General features: G+C 35.2%; 1 protein-coding gene across 1 annotated transcript in view; it reads left to right on the top strand.

Annotated features, from left to right (window-relative positions):
* LOC106869599 (deoxyribonuclease-1) overlaps positions 1 to 19,474 on the top strand; it is a 32,689-nt gene extending 13,215 nt beyond the window's left edge. Inside the window, exons 6-7 of the mRNA XM_014915403.2 lie at positions 3,548 to 3,643; positions 16,448 to 19,474. Coding sequence (XP_014770889.2) covers positions 3,548 to 3,643; positions 16,448 to 16,543 — 192 coding nt within the window. The 3' untranslated portion in view covers positions 16,544 to 19,474. The remainder of the gene's footprint in view (positions 1 to 3,547; positions 3,644 to 16,447) is intronic.
* The last annotated feature ends 6 nt before the right edge of the window (positions 19,475 to 19,480 follow it).

Here is a 19,480-nt window from a genome sequence, read left to right as displayed (position 1 = left end):
CACTAAAGCAAAAATATAATTTATGAATTTCATTCTGTTCGAAAGTCCTCTCCCCACCCACTCGGAAATTTTCCTCACAAATTTCTTTATAATCGTAATCTATGCCGTTTCAAAGGTATTTATATAAAATTTCATTAAAAGTTACGAGGGGAAGAATCAGTTCTTGTGTTAAATTCAAATTACGATAAACGTAAAGAAACAAATGAAGTTTGTTTTTAGAAGCGTTGAGATGTCATAGAAAGTTAAAGAAATGATTTTTAAATTCTCAAGCGCATGATAATGCCAATAATATAGCCTGAACAGGATAAGCTACCCCTATTTTGCAGAAAAAGTATTGGCGGCCAGCTATAGGTTCTTGTGAATTTTCCGAAAGTTCACCCCCGGTTCGTTGGCGCAAATTTTTGTTTTCATATTCGTTTAGTACACATTTTTTTTTTACACCTATTACACTTATTATTATTTTTTTGTTCTGTTTTGGTGGCCGGGTGTGAGAGTAAACACTAACCGTTTTTTTTAACAACTGCAAGTCAATGGCTTGAGAAAAAAATAGACGTGGATATGGATAGAATTCTAGAATGTTGACATCTTGGGTATGATTATCGGTCATAGTGTATGGCGTGGGAAATTGAGTAGACATTATATGGGTGACATGAGGATGGGAAATAACCGAGTCGGGTGAAGACAGCATATGACTAACAACCTCCGAGGAACAAAGGCCACTATAGTAGTAATAGAAAATGCATAGTGGGGAAACAACACACGTGTGGACTAAAGGCTGGAAGGTGTTGAAAAAGGACCATGCTCAAAGCACTTGAACTCACCTCTTCTTTCAGTACATAAACTTACGTTCATTTATGAATTTTAGTGATTACTTTTGGCTACGCAAACCATCAAAGGGTTCCTCAGAGTTGAGTTTTTGCTGATATTTTTGTTGTTGCTATTTTATTTTTTAATATATTGATTAACTTGATGCCATGGTATTTACGAAAGTCAAGATACATCTACTAGTAACCTCGTATCAGGCAGCTAGTGTTAAGTAAAGTACAATTCTAAAATAAGATATAATTCATTCACCTTTGCAGTAGTTACTACCAGAATATATCTGATTCAACGAGAGGCATCTACATGGTCATTTTCTGGCTTGTTTTTAGCAAGAGATGAGGACATGTGTAATCCGGTGGCTTTCTCAATCTCTCTGCTGATTTAGACGCGCTTTCACTTTTATAATTCCTTTTGTGCGGGAAACATCATAGAACATTCTGTGATATGGGGTGGTATTGGTGAGTAATCGGGGTACGTCGCCTGACTCCAGTGTAGACTGGACTCAGCCATTAGAGTACTACGGTTTCGATTCTAGATCTCACTATGTACATAATACAAAACCATTTTATACACACGGGCACACACACATATACACGCGCACACATACACACTTGCGCACACACATATACACACAATTTAAAAGAAAACATTTCCTTTAAGTGACTATTATGATTAATTAAACTGGGTTTATTACCGTCTTGAAGTACATTGTGTAAATATATACCACTGCACATTAGAACTTTTGAAGGCATTCAGATAATTGTTTTCCAATCTTATATATGTCGATGAAATGAATTAAGCAAGTCCATTTGGCTTAGTTTGTTGGCACATAATAGTAAAGGTTGAGGTAATCTTGACACACCCGTTCGTTAAAAAATTGAACTTGAAAACAGTCAATATACTATAGCAAGGATGGCCAAGTTGTTTGATAAGAAGAGTCCCACATAATGCTATTTTTATTATATCTTTTATGAACCGTATATTCAAAAGCCTAATATATATATTTAAAATTATATTTGTAAGAAAATATACCGCTACATAGTTTTGCTCAGGAAGAAGATTAATTTCTACATGTTGAAGGTTTTTATTGAATCTTCATTTTGGTTAATAGGATTGCGAAAGTTTTTGATTTCTACCAGTTGTAAGGGATGGCTTCGGCTGCTAGGTCGCTTTCGTGGTGTACCAGACGTGAAGGATATTTTGAAAAAGAATTTCTTCGAGCAAGATTACCAACTAACTGTAATTGGAAGAATATAATAAAAATTATTCTTATCAAATAACTATGTGAAAGAAAGGCAGTTGGCATCTCGTTGAAAGATCCGTTAGTTTGTAGGGTAGAATTCCCGCATCCTTACAATTAAACATGTCACAGAAAAATATTGTCTTTCATTTGCTTACCACTGTAGAAAGCGAAAATAAACACTGGCTCATAAATGACAAGAGATCTTATGAAAAACAAATAATAATAATAATAATAATAGAACTTAAACGTGAAATAAATTTGGTTCTCAACAGTCGGCAACAGGTAGAGACACCACTGGAATTATACAATAGCATATCAAACGTAACCTGAGACGCAACTAGAATATTTATCCGTGACATTACACGAAACTAGGATCATGTAGCAGTCGATAGATATTAAGAATGAGAAAGCTTCTACGTGGTCGCTCGACCTGCTAGTAATGATAACCAAATCTCCTTTAAATCACAACCTATTGTCTTTTACAAAAAAGGTTGGTATATTGTATGATGTAGATTATGATTGAATAAAAGACAGAATAGTCGCCAATGGAATACTTTTGATCATAAAATCTGGTCGATCAGAGCTGATTAAAAGATAAGCCACATAGTCGCAAGATAAATAACCAGCTTAAATAAGCAATAAACACACACACACGCGCGCACACACACACACACACACACACACACACACACACACACACACAGACGCGCGCGCGCATGCACAAACGTACGCACATATATACTAAAGAACTAAAGACTGAGCAATCAACACGGCATTCATGGATAGATATTTTCTTTTAATAGTAAATAAATTCGCAATTATTCAATTGTAGTTTGAATAATACAGACAGCTTCCACATCCTGACAGATTGAGGGTCTATGCTCAAAGGCATTCCAGTCGTGATTATCCAGTCTATTTCTTATAAGCTGGGAACAGAGGACCACATTATCTAACGTATCCTTTTTCAAGATTGTAGAATGTGGGCTGAGAGATATTTGGTTGTTATCTCTAGTGGGTCGGATCATCATGTAGAGGCTTCTCGTAGTTCTGGTAGTAACCACTACAAAGGTCAGTGGATTGTATCTTATTTTAGAATTGTACTTTATGTAATGTTAGTTGGTAGATATGAAGTTTTGTCAATGGAAAATGTTTCATGACTTTGGTAACTAGCATGGAATCAGGTTGATTCATACACACGCACGCATGCACGCACGTACACACACATACACACACTCACACACACATATACACACATACAAACATACATACATACTACATTCAAACATACACACAAGCGCATACACATATACATGCACACACGTAAACACACATACATACAAGCACACATACATACATACATACACTCATACATACATACATGCATACATATCTGTGTGAATGTGCCTGTGCATGAATGCATATCTTGATGTCCGTATCCAACTATTAATATATTGCTATTGCTCTATTCAATGTTCATTTCAGAAGGAGAAATCGATGAGTGTCAGTGACCATTACCCAATTGAACTCTTCCTTCCAACTAAAACCGTTGTCCCTCTTAGTACTACTGCTATTACTACAGTAAGTATAAACTCCGAGAAGTACAGAAGCAAATTTGAATTTTGATCCATGCAGTTACTTTACCAGAATCCGTTACTTATTTGCTGTTATTGTGACGTTCTGCTCGTTATTTTAAAAATCCCCTGTTTTATTCATGAATGCATTTTGAATTTTAAGGAAAGAAAAGAGAAAAATTACACAGCATACCTTAGAGTAGTATTTCTCAAACAAATATCCGTCCTTCACAAAAATAATAATCGTGAAATTTTTACTTTTTCCTACCTCTTTAATATTGAGAAGACAACTGTAAGTTTGAAACTATATAATTCGCCTTTCTTGGCCATGATGTTGGACAAACTTAAAAATCTTGAATTTTCTTTTAAACAAATTTATCCGTCCTATCTTCAATCCTCAAAGTCCCGCAAAGAGACGTATCTCATCCCATGAAAAACATAGCCTTAGAGTATGTGATTTAATGATTATATCCGTCCCTGCTCTAAAACTATGCGCAGTACGAACATACTGAAAACATGCCGATTCAATTGGTACCACAATCCCGATCATGTCAGTCCGCCAACAAACAGCCAGAATGAATCATCTGGCGATCCGCATTTAACAATCAATACTCAAAAGAAATTGCTTAACATTCCATAAGGTGTAGGAATTAAATTTTTTCTACGCCAAGTATTATACGAATTTATTCCTTACATATCAAGACTTTATTTATAATTTATATTATTTCCAACAGTATTGAAAATTGTTTGATTAGCTTATATACTTTTTTTTTTATTTCCCTCTAAACTTACATTAACTGAAAATAGTTTTTATTTATTTATTTATTTATTTATTTATTTATTTTGTCTGTCGGAAAGTGAAGAAGACATTACAAGTGACGATGTCAAGCGTTTTGGACTATCATAGTTATTTATTTTTACGTATATAATTACACATCCTAGATACAGATAAATGTGAACATGTAATCAAAGTTTATGATAAATATATATTTCTAAAGTATATTGTTTGTTACACATCCTAGTTAATGCGAAAATGTAAAGTTTAAGAATTGTAGATCGCAAAAAATGTCCTCTTCCTCAACAACAGTTCGTGCAAATTTACACCCGACTAACAGCCAGCCTCTACACAGTATAATGTCAGTTTCTTCTTTGAAAACATAATACCAGATCTGATGTCATTTAGCCATAGGCCAGTTCTGTTTGAGCAGTGACATCCTACTTATTACCATCCCGACTTTTATTCAGCTATATTTTATCAAGAATCGCATAGTCAATGAGTTCTTTCTTTTCTAAGATGATAGAATATGTATTGGTAGAGATTTAGTTGCAATTTCTAACCGGTTGAAGGACCCCTAGAGACTCCTTGTTAACCCGTCGTATCAAGTCAACAAGGGATTTTGCAATAATTCTCAGTTTTTGCAGGGAAGAAAACTTAAGACTTTTCTGAACAATATTTGAAACTGTACTTAAATTTCAAATTCAGCTTTTCCTCATTCTACATAACTCAAGAATTATGAACAATAATGACTTCCTCCTAATGATGTGTTTTCACTATATTCCATTCATTAAAGTAAACAATATAATGTAATGTAATTAATAAACCCACTAGATCCTTGATTACTTCATATTGATGAGATTTAGTAAGATAGAAATAGCAGCGATATACGAACTCTAAGGAGTCTATAGTTGAAAGAAAAAGAATAGAAAATTGAACTGTATAAATACATAAAGATTAAATAATATCACCCCTTTTACTTTTCTAATGAAAAATAACAAAAATTAAATTAACTCTTAGCAAGACGATTCTCTACCTCGCATTAGAAATGCACAACCAACAACAACCAATAGACTGGCAGTTTTATTTAGAAATTTGAAGCTAATTGGTTTATCTATGGGTTTCTTTGGTTTTGCTACGTGAACAGACATTTTACAGAAAACTATTATGTATGTTTTACAATGGCATGTCTTACAGAAATGCAGAATCTTATGGTTATTTACTTGACAACTATGATGCTAGAATGACGATTTTAAAATCGATTTTTAAGGAATCACAAATACACTAACTACATAGTCAATATTAATTTTAAAAAGATAAAGTGTCTTAACTGCCAAGTTTGTCTTATCGACTTCATATCGATGGGGAAGATATTTATTCTTACTCTTGAAGAAACATTACGCAAGCTTACAAAATGTTAATTAAGACTGTTCACTCGTCCGATCTTTGCAGTAATTGATGAAGGTCAATTAACATTATTATAGGTCCATCAATCGTGTCTTAATAAATGACAGCCAAAGTAGAATAGCTTCCGCTTATTCTCATACTACTCTCTGAACTTATACACCTGGCCGCAAACGGAGTAGGGTAACATCAGATAATATTGTCGTAATCTATTGATTTTAACTGATTATTCGGACCCATCTAACAGTATTATTTTTAAAGTATTAGATAATATCATTTATCATCCGCGTGATCTCACCAGTGCTGGAGGTTCTTCCGAACTGTCTAGATATGCAATTATGCCAATAGGATCATCCTTGCATTTTGTCCTTGTAGGCACTGCTAGTGATCTCACACAATCCACCTTAGAGTGCAGCGTAGCCAATCCTGAGAGAGAGAGAGAGAGAGAGAGAGAGAGAGAGAGAGAGAGAGAGAGAGAAATAGGTTCTGGTACCCGATTTGTACTTCGACCTCGAAAGTATGAAAGGCAAATTAGACTTTGGATAGATTTGAGTGCAGAAAGCCAGAACTAATACTGTAAGGCACTCTAACAATCCTACGAAATCGCCAGATAAATCATTTACTTATATTCTAATAAATAAATGCTAATTATGTAAAATGAAAATATGGTTGTGTTTATTTTTTAATTATAAATCACATGTCATTAGCAGTAAGTGGGCAAGACTTTAATCTCCGATTAATGTAGCCTGAGGAAAATGTAAAATACTTCAAAGGTTGAGAAATTTATTGTTTTTGACGTTCGTCGCTTAAATGCTGTGATTTGTCTGGCTATTCAGTAATGAGCATTGGCTAAAGTTACCTCACTAGAAAGAATGAGTAAAATGAGCACCCATGACCATTACATGACCATGTATGGAACAAATATTCTATTATGGCGAGTGTCTATCACTCAGTCATTATTTAGCGGAATAGACCTACAATCAGAAGTATTCCAAACATTTTATGGGATTTTTATGATAGTAGGGTGTGATTTGAAGGAGATTTTAACTATCATCTCCAACAGATTGAGCAACCGCCTAGAAACTCCATTGTTGGCTGTGTTTATAAATGTAGGGAGACTACTAGATGAAAGGTATTTATGTTTGTTGACATGTTGAAAAATAGTCAGACTGCATAATCGAAGATCATCTTTGCTGCTGTTAACCTGAGTCGTTTTATGAAGATTCAAACACAAGCATTCGAGAAAACCACAAATCTGATAACTTCCACTCTCAAGAGTCGCAGAGGCCCTGAAAAAAGGTCATTGGTGTTACCATTCCTCTTTGGTTAATTCATTAAAAAGAAAATTGTCAAAGAAAATTGTCACTCGCCATAATAGAATATTTGTTCCATACATGGTCATGTAATGGTCATGGGTGCTCATTTTACTCATTCTTTCTAGTGAGGTAACTTTAGCCAATGCTCATTACTGAATAGCCAGACAAATCACAGCATTTAAGCGACGAACGTCAAAAACAATAAATTTCTCAACCTTTGAAGTATTTTACATTTTACAACCCACATATATAGTTAATCTAATGTTAGGAAGACTAAACCAAAGTAAAATACTGAGAAATTAGAACTGTAATGTCTACATAATTTGTTGTGTACGGAACATAGTGCAATATTCGATTATATACAACTTGAAGGTTAGAGAAAATGCAACTTTCAACAACAATAGCTAAAAATAAACAAACATAAGAGAAAATATCTATGGAGTCACTTGGTTGTCTAGAAATAGCAGTCTTGTAGAGTTCGAATTACATCCTACTTTCTTGAAAAGGGAGACACATATTTGTTAAATGTAATTCCTGGAGTGCAATACCTGACAAAAAAGTGAGATGGCAATGACTTGAATTCCTTTCAGCAAATGTCTCAATCAGAACTGGACTAGAGTGCTAAACAACAAAAGCAACAGCAAAAAGATTAAAAAAATTGTAATGTTCTGAGTTAGCATCAAACTTAATGCAAATCACAGATGCTCCAACTAAAAAATTTTCATCTACTGTAAGAATCCTTCAGAGAGACAACCTGAACCGCACTCTTAAGCAAAATCTGGACACCATCCAAAACGAAGGCCTCATTAAATAGAAACAGTCAAGATGACGAGCGAATTTCTATCTCTTGACAATACTAATGATCTTGCTCCCACAGCGTATCATCTGCTTATGCAAAACTTCTTAACATCCTTCGAAAATGTAGCCAAAGTCTGTTGGTTTCTCAATGCAAAGAAAACTGAGTTCATATACATCAATAAGGTTGCCAATTTACTACAATGATGGAACACAACTCAAGGAGACTAATAACTTCACGTACTTTGGACCCTATGTTGCTGATAGTAAGAAAGACTTCCTGACACGCAAGGGACTGGTGTACCTGTAACAAGTTTCAAAGTAACTGTTAATCAAGTATTTTAAAATCAACAAGGCTAACCTTTTTCAGGCCTTGTGTAGAGAGCATTCTTCTTTATGAAACCGAAATCTGGACTACGAAGAATAAACTTCAATATCGCCTTGATGGTGCATACACTAAACTTCTCGTGAGGACTCAAACCATTTCATGATATGAATACAAGACCAAAGATAAGATTTATGGACACAATCCACTCATCTCTGTTGCTTAGTGCAAGATGGGGCTTTGTTGTTACCATACTGAAAAACAGGCCATATGGGATATATTTTGGAAACATCCACATCCCAATAGAGGACGGAGACCGCTGAACTATATTGATGTTATTTGCTGAGATTCAAATCATGAAATTAAGGACCTAGTAAAATTAATGGGTGATAGAGTTTCCTGGTGCAGCTTGGTGAAACGTATCTCATTTGTGGCCGTTTGAAGAAGTGTTACCATATTTATGTCAGTCTTACGTAGTTTACGGCGCTTTTTTTCTCCAAAAGTAATGGAATGGAAGAATATGAGAATAGTAGGACAATAAAATGGATGGAATAAAATTGTAAATTAATAAAATAGTGGAATAAATGTCTATGCTCTCGATACTAATAATCTTGATAGCTTCTAAAGATATATTTTACATTAACAGCTTTCTACTACAGGTACACGGCCTGAAATCGGGAAGGGAGCTAGTCGATTTCATCGACCCCAGTATTTGACTGATATCGATCTTATCCATCCCGAAGGGATGAAAAGCAAAATTTACCTCAGCGGAATTTGAACCAAGAATGACAAATCGGAAGAAATGCCACAAAGCATTATTGTCCGGTGTGCTAACGATTCTGCCAGCTCGTCACCTTATGGTTTATATTAATAGTGGAATGGTTAAAACTTTGTTATATCTGTACTAGAACAAATTATTTCTTATCTTATTGGTAAATTAACCTGCCCTGGCAAATTATGAGAATAATTTTTCATTCCTGCAATTATCGTCGTATTTTATTTCTGAGATAAGTCACGACCCTCTATACATCTAGTGCCCCACATAGCTTCCGTTGACATTTTGCAGTCCTTTGTGAGCTCATAACGCCCCGAGGAAGTACTATTGGCCAGATTAAGAAACACTTCTATGAGACTTATATCATGGATATTTAGTCTGTTATATCTCTATACTTAATAGCGGAGCAGTCAAAAGTATTTCTTGTTATTTATAAAGTGCTAGTATTACGACGGCCATTACTCGCTTTCGAAGATGGCTTGGTGGCATGTACCATGCTATCGTTAACTGTCTTAGGTGTCCATCTAGTTGCAAACAAATACAGACACCCTTTCATTCTTCCTACTCTTGACCCAGGATGTAACAGCTGGAGGGAGAGAGAACTTCTTTATTTGTCGGCCTCGGCGAGATTTAAACTCAGAGAAATTGAACTGAAACAAACAGCGCACTTCATTCTATCCCATGCTCTCGCGCAGCGGTTCTCAACCGAGGTTCATATGGCCCTGATGATCCATATAAATTTTTTGGAGGTCCACGCAACAAAATAGTAAATTGGGGATCCACAATAGTATTTTAAGGGACCCTGAAATTATTTTGCTTCAGACTGGTATGTATTGTCAAAAACAGTTTGGTTTCTTTCTCTAACACTTTACATAGTTTACATTAACTTACACAAGTTAATGTGTTTAAAAAGTAAAATAGGAATTTTTAAAGAAGTTTCTATAAAACTAGTTCTTAAACATCGAATGGTTACGAGGGTCCACTAGAATAAAATAGTAATCAAAGTGGTCTAAAGATTTTTTTAAAAAATGGTTGAGAACACCTGCTCTATCGACTCTGCCAAAGGACCGCCATATTAAATACGAGATTGTGTGTTGTAATTATAGGATAAAATTCACAGTCTGAGGAAACTAGCGAAGGTTTCCCTTGACGAAAATGTGTCAGCAGGTGGATTCGTTGAATTCATAGCAGAGTGCCATTGTTTGAGGAGTGTAAAAGAATCTAACGTTCAAGATCTTGTTCTTCTTCACTGTCAAACGAAGAACAAAAAGGTGAAACGGTAGATTCTCCACTCTTCACAGCATATGAAAATATTATTTATTATATGCTGTAACTTATAAACTATTGGTAAGGAATCTTATTGTTGGAAAAGCTATTCGTTGTTTTTATAGTTGTTGTTTAGCCATATATAAGTCCTGATGGAGCAGACTTATGATCAGTCATTCTAGTCGTGACCATCTTGCCTTTTCCCTATACGCAGAGAACCCAGAACCGTATTATTCAACGTGTACGGCTTTTAAGACGGTAGGGGTTGATTTTAGAGAGGTTTGGCCGCTATTTCTAGCAAGTCAAAAGACTTTTTAGAGCAGTGGTTCGCAATCATTTTTTGACTATGGACCCTCTTTGATTTTTATTTTACTCAACTAGTCCCTCATAACTATTCATTTTTTTCTTAAATCCTATATTTTTTATAATTAAATATTATTAGGAATTGTATAAAAAAATATTTAAAATATGTTCTGTATTGTAGAAGTATAACCGATTTACTGCACATAATTTCTAAGAACTAAAACTTATATGGACCCTGAAAGATCAGGTAGACCTCGGTTGAGAACCACTGAGTTAGAGGATCCATCTTAGTTCGAAAATTATTCCTTACAACCCTAGAGTGCATATTTGGTTGCCATTTTACTCATTATTACCCATATTACTCATTTTATCCTCTCATCACTCCTAGATTCCAATCAACGAGGGAAGCGCTATGTGATCATTTAACCTGCTAGAAATACCAGCTAAATTTCTCTGAAATAGTACCCTATAGTCAGAGTCTGTAAGAGGGGTATGATTCAGCTGGTACATTGGAGGTGAGGAAGGTGCGATCTTTCGTCGAGTTACTCCCTAAAAAACAACCAGGAAAAAAGCTTACAATCCTCTTGAATTTTGAAGGGAGTCTTTGATGTGGAGGTGGTTTAAAAATAATCTTGTTCCTCTGGTAAATTTCTCTTAGCAGCCCTGTTTATCGTAAAAAAAAAAAACTTGATTGATGTGGTACTGGGTTCCCTGTACATAGGAAGAGAGAGGTTGGTCATACGTGGAATGCTTTTTATCATAGATCTGCTTGGCCACAGCTGATTTGGAGCTACATAACAACAAACTCGAAATTTCGCATTAAATACTACATCCAGTTGCACTCGACAATCCTTAAAAACAATGAAATGACACACATTAATGTTGTTCTAAGTACACTATACAAATAGTAAAGGAATGATTACATAGATAATCCATAACTGTAGTTCTCTGGATTTCCTTCATGACTGACGTCGGCCTACAAATGTTACAAATGAATATCAACCACGTCCAATCGTCAAAAGGGTTACTACAAAGGTAATGAATAATGTCTTGTTTACCCCTTTAATTAACTAATTAAAATAAAGTATTCGTTGTATTGTCTGCTGTAACTACATCTGTTGATAGCGTAGCCTATCCTGATACTATTAAAAAGCTACAGTTAGATTGTTGTTTAGCTCCACGTCACTCTTGATCAAAAGCATGACGGCTGTGACCGTTCTGCTTATTTTACTTTCAGATATTTTACCACCTTTTTTTAATGGTAGAGTATGATAAGAGGTTGTTATTCTGACACGTAGTACAAATAGGCTCTATCGTTGGCTCGTGGAGTTATTTTTAAGGTAGCTTGTTGTAACAATTGTTGTTATCTTTTGTTTTTGTTGCTGTAAAGTCTCTTGTGGTCTATTACTAACCGGATCTATGACCGAATGTTATGACCATCCTATTTTCTATTCATGCATCAAGTGTCTATTATCACTTCATCCAATGTCTTGTATAATTTTTTTAAGGCAGTGTAGCAGCATCCGGAACCTTGACGATAAAGAGGCTAATTAAACGACAAATGAATTTTTAAATGACTTGTGCATTTAGTTCTATATTCATATATTTGTTATATACACACTGCATATTCGAAATCCTAGCATTCGAAAGACTGCGGAGAGACCTTAGCAAAAAAAAAAAAAAAAAAAAGGAAAAGAAAAGAAAAGTCTTAATAGACAGTTGGAGAATTTACTCCAAACACGGTCTTGGATAAGATGAAATTTCTGAAACCTTTGTAGCTTCTGAGGTCAACTTTTCATGTGAAATGTACCAGCAATTCTTGTTATTAAATGTCCTGTGAGTCAGAAATTTTTCAATAATTTCCAGAGAGTCAGTAATTGTTCGTTTTATCTCCAGTTAGCAACGAAACCAAAAATATCGAGATCCTCCGGTCTTGTTTGCTCGTAGAGTTACAGTTTAAACCTACCGACCTGAGACCTATTTGTTGTACCTATAGATTAATTACCCTTGCATCCGTTTCCCTGAGTTAATAATCAAGGTTCTATGTTACCTCTTCTTGATATCGATATTGTTTCGCTTAATTAGAGATGTGTTCGTCAAATTTGGTTGTGTTAACATTCAATTCATTCATTGTTTTGACGCGTTGTTGAGCCGTGAACATCTATGTATCTCTGCCATCGATCGACGAGATTATTTATGTCTCGTCAATAAAGACTTATTGGCTTTGATGCTAAGAAATCTTTGAAAGCTGATTCCACATCTGGTTTGGACCTGAAAGTTTTATCACTTAAAAACGTGTTTAAATGCTTAAAAATGGTAGTCAGTGGGTGAAAGATCAGGAGAATATGGAGGATGTGGTAAAATCTCGTATCCCAAATCTGTGAGTTTCTGTAGTGTCATTCTTGCAACATGTGGCTTTGCATTATTGTGGAGCAGAATTCGGCCATGCCGATTCACCAATGCAGGTCTCATTTTTTGCAAGTGAGCATACATTTCAGCGAGTTGATTGCAGTGCACCTCTGCTGTAATGCTCTGATTGGCTTTCAGAAAGCTCTAATGGACAACACCAATTGCAGACCACCAGACAATCACCATAATCTTTTGCTGATGGAACTTTGACCTTGGGAAATGTTTTGGGGATTCGTCACGATCAAGCCATTGACCTAGTCGTTTACGATTATCATATAGGACCTACTTTTCGTCACAAGAAAAGGATTTTTGGTCAAGAAAAGGATCATTGATGTTTTGCAGAAAGAGCATCAAGCGCACTTAAAAACGCCGATCTTTTTGATTTTCATTGAGCTCATGCGATAACCTTTTATCGGGCTGTTTCACCTTACCAATCTTCTGCAGATTGCGTGAGACCGTTGCAATACTAACACCTAGTGCCTGAGACATTTCTCTGACACTTTGACATGGATTTTGTTCAACAATTGCGTTCAATTGTTGATTGTCAAGACTGCATAACCATCCTCTACATTCTTCATCTTCAAGGCTCTCATCACCACTACGGAAGAGCTGAAATCACCTTTGTACTGTGCAATCACTTGTGGACCCCTCTCTCCATGCTCTTCATAAATATTCCCCCTTTTAAAAGCCGTTTTCTATTGACACAAGAAATTAAATAAAATAGTAGTAACAGAGGTCAATTATATACATTAATCTTGAGAATACAACAAAATCAGAATCTCGGAACTGCCTCACGGTCCCTGGAGGCTCACTTGATCCTTCTTGTCCACTGAGAAGTGAGTGCAGTAGTTTCAGAGGCTCACTCAGCATCCGACGTGCCAACAACACATACGCTAGCATTGTAACTTTGTAAGTTGATTTCTGTTTTTGTTTTCTTTTTTTCTTCTATCTTCCCTTTCTGTTTTCATGACACCGACAACAAATAACGTAATTAATGTTTCATAATTTTGTGAACCGCTAGTCACAATGAAATGTCGTGAAACTCGTGGAAATGGCCAAACGGTGTATTGTGCTGCTTTTGGCAATGTATGTATTTTCTGATTTTTATTTTTCTCATGGTGGTGGACTGGTGGTGATTCCGTCACTTTACGTGGTGCTGGTGATGTCTCCGTGTGCATTCTCCCCCAAATCTAATCAAGATAATAATTTCCACCCTCTTAAATGTATCTCTACAATATTTCATTAAAAAAAGTCTTGTCGGTGATGGGGATTGGTCCTGAGACAAAAACGTTTACATCTCTTTAAAATTTCTCTCGGCTGTATATAACTTCGTTAAATCTTGTAATAAAACTTATAATGTTGTCGGAACAGACAGACAACTCTCTTTGTTTATAAATTTCTCACAGAAACTTTCAGATCAAAATAATTCAATTATTTCTTAACTTTCAGACATGTTAAACATATGATTTTGTTTGTTTAAAACCAAAGTCTTATTTTCAACAATGCTAGCTTCTCCTTTTCTTCTTCTTAAATTAATCTAATCTCCAATGATGATGAAGAGAAATGAAAATAGTCATCTTCAACAACTGTTTAAGATTTAGGCAGAAGGCCAGCAATTTTGCAGATAGGGGATTTAGTGGCTATCATCCACCTCTACACACGACCTCTCTCATATCAAATCAACTTCACTATTTACTTATTTTGGTTAACATGCAGTTTACCACCATAAAATAGTGAAAGTAAAATGTCCTTAAAAAATGAAAGTTTGTTGTGATAGAAACCAAAGTGATGGCAGTGACATCCCATAATTTTATAAAATAATTGTAGAATACAATACTGAGTGTGCCTTTCTAAATGTAGACATTTCTTTTCATATACTTTTAACATTAATAGTCACAAATCGCTCGGTATATTAAAAATCCCATCAGTTCAACTATGCTGGCTGGATGCCTTATCTCTACTAAGTATAGAAGCAGATGTGTTATGTAAGATTAATTTTTAGGATCTGATCAAAGACTTTGCAATTAAAAATTAAGTAGAAAACTTTTCAAATATAAATGAAGTGGAAGTATACAAAAATAAACATTATTTCCCCCTTTACTGTTAGTTTTGTTTCATTTTGAAAAATAAAAATGTACTTTATGGTTTATTATTGTTTATATTTTGAATTACATATTTATTGGAGCACCAAAATCTTTCAAGTACTTAGTGCTTCTATGGGTTTAAATCTGGCCTTGGTTGCAATGAACTGCAGATTGACTTGTAGAACATGTCTTTGTGGTATATATACGCAAATTTTGTACAATCTTTTCACAAAAGTTTAATGATTTGAATCACTACCAATTCAAGTGAGTCTTTTGTGTGTAGTTTCTGCCATCCCACCACCTTAATAATAATAATAATCCTTTCTACTAAAGACATAAGGCCTGAAATTTTAGAGTGGGGGGACTAACGAATTACCTTGACCCCATGTTTCACTGGCACTTAATTTATTGACCACAAAAGGATGAAAGGCAAAGTCGATCTTGGCAGAATTTGAACTCAGAATGTAAAGAAGGACGAAATGCCGCAAAGCATTTTGCCTGGCATGCTAACAATTCTGCCAGCTCACTGCCTTAATAATAATGATGGTCACTCTCATCAATTTCATCTTATGAGTATTTGATAGAAGGAATGTGTTTTTTTAAAGAAAGGATTAAAAATAAAAGAAGCTGCATCTATTTGAAATAGGTGCATGAATGTAATTTTAGTTCATGAATGTAAGTTTAGGCGCAGGAGTGGCTGTGTGGTAAGTAGCTTGCATACCAACCACATGGTTCGGAGTTCAGTCCCACTGCGTGGCACCTTGGGCAAGTGTCTTCAACTATAGTCTCGGGCCGACCAAAGCCTTGTGAGTGGATTTGGTAGGCGGAAACTGAAAGAAGCCCATCGTATATATGTATATATGTATGTGTATGTGTCTGTGTTTGTTCCCCCAACATCGCTTGACAACCGATACTGGTGTGCTTACGTCCCCGTAACTTAGCGGTTCGGCAAAGAGATCGATAGAATAAGTACTAGGCTTCCAAAGAATAAGTCCTGGGGTCGATTTGCTCGACTAAAAACGGCGGTGCTCCAGCATGGCCGCAGTCAAATGACTGAAACAAGTAAAAGAGTAAAGAGTATATGGATTTTACTGTGAAATCACAATGAGGACAATAATGATTTTGGTTTTGTTTGGAATTGGACAAATGTATTTGTTAATTGCAGGATATAATTCTTTTATTGTTCTATTCCTTCAACTCAAATTGTTTAGATGCATCAAAACACATTTTATACCACTCAGATCAATCTAGGCTATAACTTTCCCCAAGATGTTAAATTAAGCTGTAGGGATTTCAGTGATTGTTTCTACTTATCCTTATTAAACTCATGCGTTACTTCATATTTTATCATCATTTCAGGAATCATCTGGTGTTAATCCTGTCAACTACAAGCTAAGCTACAGTATCTTATATGGAGCAGTTCTGTTCATAATTTTACTGAAAATGTTAAATTAGAAACATTGCTTACATTACCAATGCCATTTACAAGGGAACGAGTGTCAAAACTCCACATTTGCTGACCTCCATGAAGAATTCACCAATTTTATAAGCAATTATTTCAAAACATTCTGTTAAACATCATTTCATTATAATATTATTTTGGGGGTAAACTAAATTTGTTGCACTGTTTAACACCACCACTAGGACCTCAAGGTGCCATTAGCAGAATCAAAACTATTGCAAGGCTAACATCTCCACTTGTTCCCATCAGCCACAAAAACAAAAGACAAAATGAACTCACTTGAAACTAGTGATGGTACTATTATTATTTAAATTTGATTTTTTTAGTGTTTTGACATTTATATTAAGGTCTTTGCATTTGAACATTCCATAATCCTGATCAACGAACTGTTCCTTTTCTTCAAGTTTCTTTAAGCACAAGGCTGCATGTAGCGTGAAAGTTTTCTGCTTTTTTCTTCCTCAAGATGCTGCAAGCGAGAATTGTTAATAATTTCACCCATTCTAAAAGTTACACACACATTAATCTTTAACAAGAATATTACAGATTGTGATTTTGAAGTTTTGGGCAGTTGGTCTTTGATACATTGAAGCTAATCTTAGCTTTATATTGTCTCCTGTTGAGTTAAAATCTTCCTTGCATGTATAGGTTTGAGTGGAATGGTAATTATATTTTAGGGTTGTTATGGAGAAACTTTTATTGAATAAGTTGGGGCTATCTTATTGTATGTAGAACTTTGTAAGCAGGTGTGAATATTTAGGTGTTTCCCTTTTGACAGGTAGGCATAAGATGTGAGTAGTTTTAGTTATTTTTGGTTTAGATAGATTTAATGTTTGTTTTGATAACATAAGGGTCAAAGTTTCAAAGTCTAGTTCAGTATTTAAAAACTTAGTAATTGGATGTATCAACTATTTTGTAAGGGGACTTTTTAGGGTTCACAAAAGAATATAAGGTGGTATGTTTTAGCAGGTCAGTTTCTTTACTTTTTATTATTTAGGGTATTTCCTACTTTTACTTAGAAGGTGTGGGTTATAGGACAGGCACGTCATGAAGTTGTTAGTATAGAAATTTGTTTATCTTGTACCTGATGTTCACAAAAGGAAGTAGTAAAGAGTAAAGGTCTCTATGTTTCTCTTTTGATGTTCATTGTTAAACAAGCAATTTCATTAGTATGTAGAAATTTTAAATCTTGTTTTTTTATGGAGGTAGAATTTGTGGGCTGTGTGTTTATATTTCTTCTATTCAGTTTTTTCAAACGGGAGTATTTTATAACATATCATTTTAAGCCTCTGAATATATGCAAAAGTGGGGCATTATAAAAGGTGTATACAGTATCATGCAAAAGTCTTCGGCTACTTTAAAGTATTATAAACTTTTACTAGTTGCCAGCTTATAAGTGGATGTTTCACATTGTGTTTTTACAGATGAAACATTGGCCCTGTTGGAGTCATTTCTATACCTAATCATTATATCTTGTGGTATGGGTTCTGAATGAGAGGGGAAGATTCTAGATGACCACCAAATATGGCAGTGCAAAGGTTTTTGGCCACCTCACATAAACCAATCAAAATACAGTGTTCTAAAACAAAAAAAATGTCTATAATGAAAATTTATTACATTATGTTCATTTCAAGAAGTTACTGTACATTGTTAATATTTCATATGGCTTCCCTTAGCTTGATTAATTGCTTCAATGTGCCTGGGAAGAGATGCGTACAAATCCTTCACCATTTTTACCATCTTCATAGGTATGAGCTGCCATTCTCTGTGGCTGAGCTCCCACAACACTTCAAGATTGTGTGGATTCTTCTAATGAACTCTTCTGTCCACATTTGCTCATTGATATTTAAGTCTGGGCTCTGAGCTGGGCCATCTTTCAATACGGTAACACCTTCATCAGCAAGACTGTTGTGTTGCATGCGATTTGTGGAATGGAGCTGTCATGCTGAAAAACCTTACCTTCATCCAAGTCTGGTATCAAATTGTCCTTCAGCAACTGGATGTATTTGGCACTATTCAAGTTACCATCAATTTTGACCAGCTTTCTTGAACCATCACTTTTTATGTATCCCCAAAGCATCAGACTCTTACCCCCAAACTTCACTGTTTTCCCTGTGTAACGTGGGTTGTTTCACTCTCTAATAAGCGAGAACTTGTCAGAAGGCCTCCAGGAAAATGAAACAACCCATGTTACATGACAAAAACAGTGAAGTTTGTGGGTAAGAGCTTCATGCCACAAATCGCATGTAGCACAGCAGAGTCTGGCTGATAAAGGTGTTACCATATTGAAAGATTGGTCAGCTCAGAGCCCTGACTTAAATATCATCAAGCAAATGTGGACAGAACTAAAGAGAAGAGTTTGTCAGAAGAATCCATGCAATCTTGAAGAGTTGCGGGAGCTCAGCCACATGGAATGGCATCTCATACTTGTGAAGATGGTGAAAGATTTGTACGCATCTCTTCTCAGGCACATTGAAGCAAGTATTCAAGCTCAGGGAATTCACATGAAATATTAACAATGTAAGTAACTTCTTGAAATGAATGTTATGTAATAAATTTTCATAGTAGACATTTTTCTGTTTTAAAATACTGTATATATATATATATATATATATATATATATATATATATATATATATATATATATATATACACATACACATACACATACACATACATGCACATACAAATATATATATACACACATATATTCACATACATATATATATACACGTACATACACACACATATATATATATATATATATATATATGAACTACACTCTCGGGGTGGTTGGCATTAGGAAGGGCTTCCAGCTGTAGAAACTCTGCCAAATCAGATTGGAGCTTGGTGTAGCCATCTGGTTTGCCAGTCATTGGTCAAATCGTCCAACCCATGCTAGCATGGAAGGCGGACGTTAAACGATGATGATG

This window comes from Octopus bimaculoides, chromosome 2 (genome assembly GCF_001194135.2).
Source record: "Octopus bimaculoides isolate UCB-OBI-ISO-001 chromosome 2, ASM119413v2, whole genome shotgun sequence".
NCBI classification, from domain to species: Eukaryota; Metazoa; Mollusca; class Cephalopoda; order Octopoda; family Octopodidae; genus Octopus; species Octopus bimaculoides.
This window is presented reverse-complemented; position numbering and strand designations above follow the sequence as displayed.